At 32.6% G+C, this 10,552-nt stretch overlaps 2 protein-coding genes across 2 annotated transcripts in view; one reads left to right on the plus strand and one right to left on the minus strand.

The window, feature by feature from the left end:
• Positions 1 to 199, plus strand: part of LOC306885384 (protein misato homolog 1-like) — a 15,679-nt gene extending 15,480 nt beyond the window's left edge. Inside the window, exon 14 of the mRNA XM_079441853.1 lies at positions 1 to 199. This exon is cut by the window's left edge and continues 343 nt beyond it. The gene's annotated coding sequence lies outside the window, so the exon portion shown is untranslated.
• Positions 200 to 468: 269 nt separating this feature from the next.
• On the minus strand, positions 469 to 9,464 carry LOC306885385 (glutathione S-transferase A-like). The gene is made up of 6 exons (XM_079441854.1): positions 9,192 to 9,464; positions 8,979 to 9,044; positions 6,022 to 6,127; positions 3,429 to 3,547; positions 2,921 to 3,009; positions 469 to 2,111 (listed from the first exon to the last, which is right to left on the minus strand). Exons 1-6 carry the CDS (start codon positions 9,357 to 9,359, stop codon positions 1,979 to 1,981), a joined length of 681 nt encoding a protein of 226 aa, XP_079297980.1. The 5' UTR covers positions 9,360 to 9,464; the 3' UTR covers positions 469 to 1,978.
• Between the last annotated feature and the right edge of the window lie 1,088 nt (positions 9,465 to 10,552).

The raw sequence follows: 10,552 nt of genomic DNA on the forward strand, positions 1-10,552 counted from the left end.
TGATAGGACAGGAGCTCCCTGAACCTTCAGAAACACCTGGAGCTTTTGGAAGAGATGAAGACTGAGAAGGAAACGTGGTGGATGTGGCGCCTTTCCCACATTTGTGCATGTCTCTGTATATGTAAACCTCATTGAACCTGCTTTTCTAGCGACAAACTGTGGAAATATGTACAAGTCCCAATTTTTATATATATATATATATATATATATATATATATATATGTATGTAAAATGGCAATGAAAAGAACATATTTACTGTCATTACAGTGGAATATATAAGACATATATATATATGCTGAGTGCTGTCAAACGATTAATCACATTCAAAATAAAAGTTTTTGTTAACATAATATATATATTTGTGCTGTATATATTTATGTATATATAAATACAAACATGCATGTATATATTAAACAAAAATGTTATGTTTATATATTAAATATATTTATATATAATATAAAATACAAGAATATAAATGTATGTGCATGTAAATACTTCCAAAATATTTACTGTGTGTCTGTATATATGTATTCATAATAAATATACACAGTACACGTTACGTAAACAAAAACTTTTATTTTGGATGCGATTCATCTTTTGACAGCACTAATATATATATATATATATGTAAAAATGGGACTATTATTAGTTAATTATATGACTGCTATACCCTTCAAGAAAGGTAACGGTTATTATTTATAGTGGACATTGACCTTCATCAAATACTAAATACCTGTTTCATTTTGACTTTTTTTTGCCTAATCTGAAGGAAATATACTAGTTAAAATTAAGTGGGACTATTTATTTTTTCATTCAAAATCAAATGAATTCACAAGCTGAATTGATATTTACGTTTCTATAAGAACACATGATTAATCTAATTTCTTATTTGGTCATAGACAGCGCTGTTTAGAAATAAAGCCTTTGCCGTCTTACTGAGGAATAGTTCTGAATTCTGTCATCATTTACTTCTGCTGGAGTTAGTATGGAGGAAAAACGGTCAATGAGGTAATGGCTACCAGCAACTGCATTCTTCAAAATATCTGCTTCTAATATCAACAGAAGAAATTAAGTTATAGTGTTTGGATTCGGAAAAGCTTGAGTAAGTGATGACTGAATTTACATTTTTGGGTGAGCTATCCCTTTAAGCGCGATCTAATTGTGGCAGTTGTGAGTTAGTTTTTTTCCATTTCGAGCCTGTAAGTATTTTTTAATTTAACTTTAATTGGATTCTTTGTGCTTTATACCCTCGATTTGTTGCACCTAACACCTCTTATAAATTAATTAAATCCACAGAAGCAGCAAAATGTTGCTCCAACTCTCACAAGTTTTTGTGCTTATTTCCTTAAACTATTGTTGTTTATTCCTATTATTCTAAATAACGAGAGGGAGTTGTGTATTTTGTGTTCAGGAATGTTTCATGTAAAAATACTGAGTTATTGTCATACAAAACTCCTTTGGTCTATTTGATGTGTTTTCTCATGAGAATTTGGGTCAAAAATTAGCTTCTTTAGCCATTTTTATACTGATGTCCCACATTTAAGTTATAACACGACAGAAAAAAATAACGAAACAAAATACTCATGAAACTGTATGGCAATATCGTTAGTGGGTTATTTTTATTGTGTCTCATGAAAAACAACGTTCATAATTGATTGACTTCACATGTGTTTTGGCGGATTGCAGCAGTAAATATGTGTTTTTTGCGAGTGACCCAGATGTTTAATATTTATAATTGATCTTTACAGATGGATCAAGCAGTTCCGCCTTTAACCACATGAGGCACTTCAAGTCTGAGAAAGCTTCATTTTTTTCATTGTTTATTTTCTCAGTCTGGTGTATGAACTCTTGTAGAAAGACTTAAGTGTAAAATAATAGTTATTTTATTTTATTCAAGGGTTGTGATTTAACACAGTAAGCTAACCGTGAATCTGAATTCACTGATGGTTTCTTGCTGCTGGTGTGTTCGGGATGTTCTTCACAGGTTCTTGAGCGTGTCTTGACCCTCAGGTTTCTCCAGCCAGTGAGGAGGCCAGCTGGCTTTAATACTGGGACGGTCCTTTAGCATCTCGTAGTACTCCATCAGTCTGGGACAACGCTCTGGAGGACAGCTGGAACCAGATCAAACATTAAACCAGCCCCCTCTCATCCTTCACCTGACAGCATCAATCATTAACCCTCAATGCATTCAATATCTGATACTGTTTTCACATTCAAAAACTCATTTTATAAAGCATGACAATATGTTTCAGCTAAAACCATTGAGAGAATGTTTACATGTCTAAAATGTAACATTTAGAATTTTGAATGTTACATTTTTAAATTTGGAATGTTTGAATGAAAACTTATTTCAAATGTCAAATTACACTTGAATCTGACCAAAAAATCTTTAATTATTTTTTCAATATTGATGAGAAATTTGATTTGAATATCTCACTGTATGAAATTTATAAAAGCATATAACCTGAGAATTATCAGAATTAATCCCAATGCAACGAATAGATTTAATTAAATTCATTTGAATTTATAACAGTATTGCTCAAAAACAGTCCAAACTGAAACCTACATATTTATGTCTAACAAAGCAACATAATTATAACTCGGAAAAGTTTTTAATCAAAATAAATGATTTTTTCATGCTGCAATAGTTTGTTAATTAAACATACACATTCATATTTATCAGTAAAATTCAGTCCCAAAATTGTGTGAGATTTTTTCCTCATATGTAATCAATTATTTAAATCTATTGTAAAATATAAATAAATGATGTATATTTTGAAGGTCTTAATGCATTTGCAAAGTTTTGTTCCCTTACTAAAACTGCTTTATCTCTTCCACGTAAAAACTGACCTGAATGCATTATGAGGTTTAAAACATGCAGTCATTGAAAAATGCTTTATATCCAGAGCGATTCACTCACTGAAGTCGTGGGAAATACGCGATGACGGGGAAACAAACCACATCAGCCATGGTGAAGTTCTTGCCAGCGAGGTACGAGCCTTTACCCATCTGATGAACAAATCACTCATCATTAGAGAACTTCATTATTATGCCCACAAATACAGTAACAGCATCTCCTCTACTAATAAAGACAAGAATTTAATCATTACAATCAACATGTGCATTCATAATCCATTTGGGTTTTATATTGCGATTAGTTTCAGAAGGAAATTGGACAACGGCATGGAGACCAAAGGCCCAAGTTCACCATCCATAACTCAAATAATTGTATTGCATGGACAGCTGATAAGACATTAGGTTGCAATTAATTGCAACAGCCGCCTAAAACAATGACTATCTGATGATTGGTGGAGTGACTCGTTACATTTAGATGAAGAGATTACCTGATGAATCATTCACAATGAGACGGCAATCTGACATAATAAATGCATGATTTATATTAGCAATAAATATCAATAAAACACAACCTTCTCCAAGTATCCATCCCACAGTTTGAGCTCGGTGATTAAATTCTCTTTATTCCTCTTCAGAGTCGATTCATGTCTCTCTCCTTCAGGAACATACCACCCATAGAAAGCCACGTCATCTGAACAAAAAACAGTGCATATGTGTTTATCATATTTGATCCATCAGGCTTTTATGGCTCATGTCGTCTGATACGGTGAGAATAAGGAGGAAAAACAGCTCAGTTTTATTCAGGGACTCAAAAATATGCAATTTGCTGCAGATCCTATTTCTATGATGAAATTCTAATGCTTGTGATGTAAATCAATGAGATATTTTATTTTAACAGATACTGACATAAAATTATATAAATATTAGTCATCACCAGTGTTGGGTAAATTACTCAAAAACGTAATTGCTACAAATTAGTAATTACTTTTTTAAACATTTTTTAACTGATTACTGCATTTAAAAAAAATCAATTACTAATTACTTTACTTTCAAGTTATTACATAAAAATAAAAAAACTATAAAATGAAACTCATAGTTCTTTCGTTATTTTAATATTGACTGAAAAATTACATAAATATCAAAACAGCAACTTGAACGATCTCTTGTGTTTTTTACTGCAAGACAGCGAAAAATAACTTAAAATGTTTAATCATTTTTGGTCGTACAGATAAGAGCAATACATCTTTTGAAACTGTAAAAGGTCTACTTTCATTTGTATGCACTCGCAATATCAACAAAACGTTGTGCTTTTGTCAAATAAAGAAAACTTCCTGCCGTCTCAGTCTCCACGAATATCCTTCTGAAATGTGCCACAAAAATAACCGAATCAGCGAATACTTGACTCACAGACATGAGAATTATCTACAGAACGCTTGAAGTGTCTGTTTTTACATGAAGTCAGTCACGTCGAAAACTAATTCATACCATAATACTTATAAATGCCCACATCACCTCTGTATACAGTTCATCAAGTTCATCTCGGCTACCTTTCGTTTTTGGAAGAAGATGTGCTGAGAGGAATCAACCTTGTATTTACCTCCGAAGAACAACGCCATGCAATTCAGCAGAGGATCTCTGAAGAGTCAGTTATCTTTACTTATATTAGTGCTATTGTGACATAAACTTATACGCATTGAACTTTTCCCAAACAGACTAAAATATGTGAAATTGAGTGCAACATTTTGAAATGTGACCATTCATTGCATCTAAAGGTTGTACGACTCATCTGCATTTTAGCTCACATTCTCTGGTGATTTATTAAAGGGCATATACTGATGCGCAAAACATGATTTAAAAATGAGTTTTACTTCACATCCTTTCTTAACTGGATGTGTAACTTATGTAGATATAACTGAGCTATAAAGAGTAATTAGAATACAGTGACTGTAACGCGTTAACTCTGGTCGTCGCTCTATATCTCCAGTAAGAGGTCTATATCTCCAGTAATATGTCTATATCTCCAGTAATATGTCTATATCTCCAGTAATATGGCTATATATCCAGTAATATGGCTATATCTCCAGTAAGAGGTCTATATCTCCAGTAATATGTCTATATCTCCAGTAATATGTCTATATCTCCAGTAATATGGCTATATATCCAGTAATATGGCTATATATCCAGTAATATGGCTATATCTCCAGTAAGAGGTCTATATCTCCAGTAATATGTCTATATCTCCAGTAATATGTCTATATCTCCAGTAATATGGCTATATATCCAGTAATATGTCTATATCTCCAGTAATATGGCTATATCTCCAGTAAGAGGTCTATATCTCCAGTAATATGTCTATATCTCCAGTAATATGTCTATATCTCCAGTAATATGTCTATATCTCCAGTAATATGTCTATATCTCCAGTAATATGTCTATATCTCCAGTAATATGTTTATATCTCCAGTAATATGTCTATATCTCCAGTAAGAGGTCTATATCTCCAGTAATATGTCTATATCTCCAGTAATATGTCTATATCTCCAGTAATATGTCTATATCTCCAGTAAGAGGTCTATATCTCCAGTAATATGTCTATATCTCCAGTAAGAGGTCTATATCTCCAGTAAGAGGTCTATATCTCCAGTAATATGTTTATATCTCCAGTAATATGTCTATATCTCCAGTAAGAGGTCTATATCTCCAGTAAGAGGTCTATATCTCCAGTAATATGTTTATATCTCCAGTAATATGTCTATATCTCCAGTAAGTAATATGTCTATATCTCCAGTAATATGTCTCAGTAAGATGAGATGTAAATGATCCAAACATATAATGCAATGCTGATTGAGAGATGAGGAAATAAACGCTCCTCAGAAGATGTGAGATGAAGATCATTCCTCCGCTGAGGAACAGAGAAAGTAAAGCTCCTCAGAAGATCCTGATGATCAGATTTGAGACGCACTGATTTTTCTAGAAAATGATTGATGGAGAATCAAGTAAAGCTGAGCTGCTTCAGTCCAGTAAGAGTTCATCTGGAGATATGACTGCAGTTATTCTGACCTTTACTTGATCAAAATCAGTCAAGATTTGACAGCAGAAAGACACTGAAGCTGGACGCGTGCATGTTTTTAGAGTTGAAGTATGTTGACTGTTGAGGGCACTTACACATTTTCTGCTGCAGGTTGTTGGTCTCAAACATTCGTTGGTAGACGAGCGCTTGTTCAGACGGGTCTTCTGGGATCAGACGGGTGCCTTGAGACTTAAACGCACTCTAGAAACCAAAAACAGTTTTTTATCAATAGTATTCTATTGTTAGTCATCGGTCTGGCAGGAAAAAATTGAGATATAAAAAGAATTTTGAGATTTAAAAGGCCTTTTTAAATTTTTTATTTTATGTCTGCGAGATGCCGCTGACTCAAACGCAAAACTTTGTGCTTGTGTAACAAGAGAAACAAAAAATGAATTGTTGATTTTTCGTCATCTTTATGTATAACATAGACCCAAAATGAACATACTAATGGAATAATATGAGATGAGAGTTAAAATGATATTTCAATGCTTTTATGTTTTTTCGCAAAACTGGTTCCACAAGAAATTTGCATTCAGTCACAAATCTTTTGTGATTTTTTTTCTTCATTTATTCAAAGAAAAAAAAAAATCTCAGAATTTTGATATATAAACTGAAATTATGAGAAGAAAATCTGATTTTTGAGATGTCAAAATTTGACATTTTTTATTCCATGGCGGAAACAAAAAATCAGAATTGCGAGGCGTAAACTCAGAATTGCAAGAAACAAAGCCCGAATTGATATAAAAAGTTGACGTAAAATTCTAACTATTCTACTTGTACAGCAGCGAGCTTTGTGCAAACACATGCAAAAGTCTTGCAAAAAATATTACTGTTCTCTGTTCCAAGTTGATTACTTTGTGCAAAGTGCACTAAATAAAACATCTCATTAATAAATAATTGAACATTTATTAAAAATGTCATAAGCCAATATTGATACATGACCTAATTACGGAGACATGTGCACTTCAAGATACTCGAGCTTTACTCTTCTCGAATGACATGAGACTCATCTGCTTTTCTAGTGATAATGTTTCTATAATACTAAAGCATTTCAGTGCCACGTTAAACATTTTTAAAAATCTAAGATTACAAGGTTAAAGTCGTAGCAATACAAAAATAAAGTCAAAATATTTTGAGAATAAAGTTGAAATTTCGTAACGTGGCACTAAAACGCCATCGTACTATAAAGCAGATCATGACTGATGATAAAGTGAAAAAGCAAACGGGTTACAAGTGAATGCAAATTTTCTCATGGAACCAATTTGCTCTCTTAAAACCACAGTGATATGCTCATTTTTCCAAGTACGTGTCAAAACACTTGCAGCCGCATTTTGGACCAGCTGTAGTCTGTCCAAACTTTTGTACTGAACACCATAGTATAGTGAGTTACAATAATCTAATCTTGAGAAAATAAATGCATGGATAGCCTTTTCCAAGTCCTTTTGAGATAAAAAAAAAATGCTTAATTTTAGAGATTAGTCTCAATTTAAAAAAACAAATTTTAAATAATTTATTTGTTTATCGAATTTCAGTGCAGTATCACACACTATACCCACGTTTTTTACTTGATGTGTCCGAAAGGGGGATGGTATATCCAACTCAAATTTTGGATGTCAACAGACTCAGAAGGGCTACAACTGGGTGTCATCTGCATAACAGTGAAATGACACACCATATTTACTCAAGATCTGACCTAACGGGAGCATATACAATGAAAAAAGACTGGTGCTAAAACAGACCCTTGTGGAATACCACAAGATAAAGGCACTGAGGTCGACATACATTCTCCCATCTGAACAGAGAAACTTCTGTTTTGAAGATAAGACAATCCAATTCAAGGCATTACCTCGAATACCTACACAAGTTTCTAAACGTGAGACCAAAATCTGATGGTTGATTGTATCAAATGCCGCTGTAAAATCTAAAAGCAAAGTAGAGTCAGTTGTCATAAAAATGTCATTAAAAACTCTCAATAATGCAGATTCTGTACTGTGTTGTTTTTTAAACCCTGACTGAAAGACTTCACCTATAGCATTATCAGTAAGGAAGGACTGAAGTTGATTAAAAACAGTTTTCTCCAAAATCTTTGCTAAAAAAGGAAGCTTTGAAAATTGTCTATAGTTGCACAACACACTCTTATCCAGGTTTGGTTTCTTCAATAAGGGCTGCACTATGGCATGTTTACAATAAATTGGAACTATTCCAGAAAGTATACTCTTATTAATTATTAATTAAACAAATGGATCAATCACCTCAATAACTTGCTTTAAGAGCGTTGTTGGAACAATATCTTGAGGAGAGAAAGTCGACTTAAGCTTGAGTACAATGTCTAAAAGCATGGATAAAGAAATCGGCTCAAAATCAGACAACACCGCATGAGTTACAGGTATATCCGTAGGCATATGAACACTGTTGTATGTCATTTCATATGTCTGATATACACCCAACAAAAAAAATCTAAAAGACTTTCACATAAACCCATAGGCACCTCCAATCTAGTAATTGTTGAGAAAAGAGCTTTCGCATTTTAACGATTATTCTCAACGACATCTGAAAAGTATCTAGACCTGGCCATTTTCACAGCCTAGCAACATTTCGGAAGAAATTTGTAACTTATCTGTCTTCCATTTGCGTTCACATCTTCTACATTGTCTTTTGTTTTGTTTGTTTCCATCACAGAATAAAAAAACTAAAAAAAAATGTAAAAAGTAGGCTAATTGTGACACTTTCTCTCACTATTATGATATTTTCTCGCAATTCAGAATCATGAGTTATTAATTGTGAGATAGAAAAATCGCAATTACATTAATTATTCACGGGCTACCATTATATTCAGATTTAACAGAACCATAACTAAACTAACTGACAGTTCATTTACAGCTGCATTGACTGTTTTTGCTTATGTTCTTATTTAGAAGAATTATAACACGCTTGGATTGTGTGAATTTAACTGGACACTGACTTATTTAATGCAACCATAATGGTTTATAAATATCTGAATCACGTAAAGACACGCCCCTCGGTCAAACGACACGCCCCTTCTGTGTTTTACCTCCAGATACAGGCACGCGGCAAACGACTCGTTCACGACGATGTCTCCGTGCTTAAAAGTTGGAAGCTGCAAATAAAAAGGAAAAAAGTGCAATATTAAAACAAAAGTTTGGCAACTGTTCTGTCGCTGAATTAAAGCTTCATACACAGTAAAAGCTCAATGCAATCATAAGAAATCATAAAAGGCACAGGTCTGTAATGCATCTGAACGCACCTGAACTCTGGGATTGAGAGCTTTCACTTCTTCACACTTGTGTTCGTTCTTGTCAAAAGACAGAAGTTTGTGTTTGTATCCCTGCAGCATTTTCTCTTCCAGCGCGATCATGACTCTCCAGCACGGAGGAGAACCAGAGCCCCAGTACAGCATCATGTTCTGCGCCATGGCCGCTAATGTCGCGTTTAATTATCAAATAAACTGCGCAGATAAAGACCACAGATCTTACTGCGTCACGCTGACTCTGACACACGCTTTCACTTTTTCAGGGGCGGGGCTTCGCCATCTGCCGGCCGGAAATGGAACTGCAGAACATGGAAATACTGTGGTGCTCAGGTGGTGTTAATAATTAATAATAATAATAATAATGATTAGAATTATTATAAAGTAACAAAAAATTATAATACAATAAATGAAAATAATTCATTAAAAATAACAAATACACAAAATAGTAAATAAAATAAATAATTAAAAATAAAACAAATGAAATATAATAAAATGAATGAAAAAGAAACAAATATATAAATTAGAGCTTAGAGAAACAAAACCAAAGAACAGGTAGCCTGTGGTTTAATATGTAAAAGTCTATTTTTTAGGTTTATTTTGCTAAATTATAATGATCGTGTTACTGCATCGGTTATTTTTACTCATCAAATAAATAGCTTGACATTAAATAATACTATGAGTTTAAATTATTTCAGCTGATCTGCTTAAAATTGTATTGATTCTGCTAAAAACACATTTAATACTTTAAAGCTACACTATTAACATGTACAAAACTATCATCAGTAGCCTAATATAAATGATATTACAGTCAGTAATCCTACTACCCAGCTAACAATGTTTGGTTACCAGAACGTTCCCAGAACGTTAGTTTTTGGTTCCCAGAACAGTTTTTTTTTTTTTTTAAACGTTATTCTAATGTTATTCTAACGTTCCCAGAAAGTTATTTTTTTGTTTTTTTAAACGTTATTCTAATGTTATTCTAACGTTCACAGAAAGTTATTTTATTTTAATTTTTTTTAAATGTTATTCTAATGTTATTCTAACGTTCACAGAAAGTTATTTTATTTTAATTTTTTTTAAATGTTATTCTAATGTTATTTTAACGTTCCCAGAAAGTTATTTTTTTTTTAAACGTTATTCTAATGTTATTCTAACGTTCCCAGAAAGTTATTTTATTTTTATTTTTTTAAAAACGTTATTCTAATGTTATTCTAACGTTCCCAGAAAGTTATTTTATTTTATTTTTTAAACGTTATTCTAATGTTATTCTAACGTTCCCAGAAAGTTATTTTATTTTAATTTTTTTAAACGTTATTCTAATGTTATTCTAACGTTCCCAGAAAGTTATTTTATTT

The sequence above is a fragment of the Barbus barbus genome, assembly GCF_936440315.1.
Source record: "Barbus barbus genome assembly, chromosome: 19".
Lineage (NCBI taxonomy): Eukaryota > Metazoa > Chordata > Actinopteri > Cypriniformes > Cyprinidae > Barbus > Barbus barbus.

What these genes read in the sequence shown, in the direction of transcription:
- LOC306885385 (XM_079441854.1), bottom strand. Translation starts at nt 9,359, where the DNA reads ATGGCGCAGAACATGATGCTGTACTGGGGCTCTGGTTCTCCTCCGTGC. An exon ending in GGGATGGATACTTGGAGAAG is followed by an intron (nt 3,010 to 3,428) that starts GTTGTGTTTTAT and finishes TTTGTTCATCAG; the next exon opens with ATGGGTAAAGGCTCGTACCT. An exon ending in GCGTATTTCCCACGACTTCA is followed by an intron (nt 2,112 to 2,920) that starts GTGAGTGAATCG and finishes ATCTGGTTCCAG; the next exon opens with CTGTCCTCCAGAGCGTTGTC.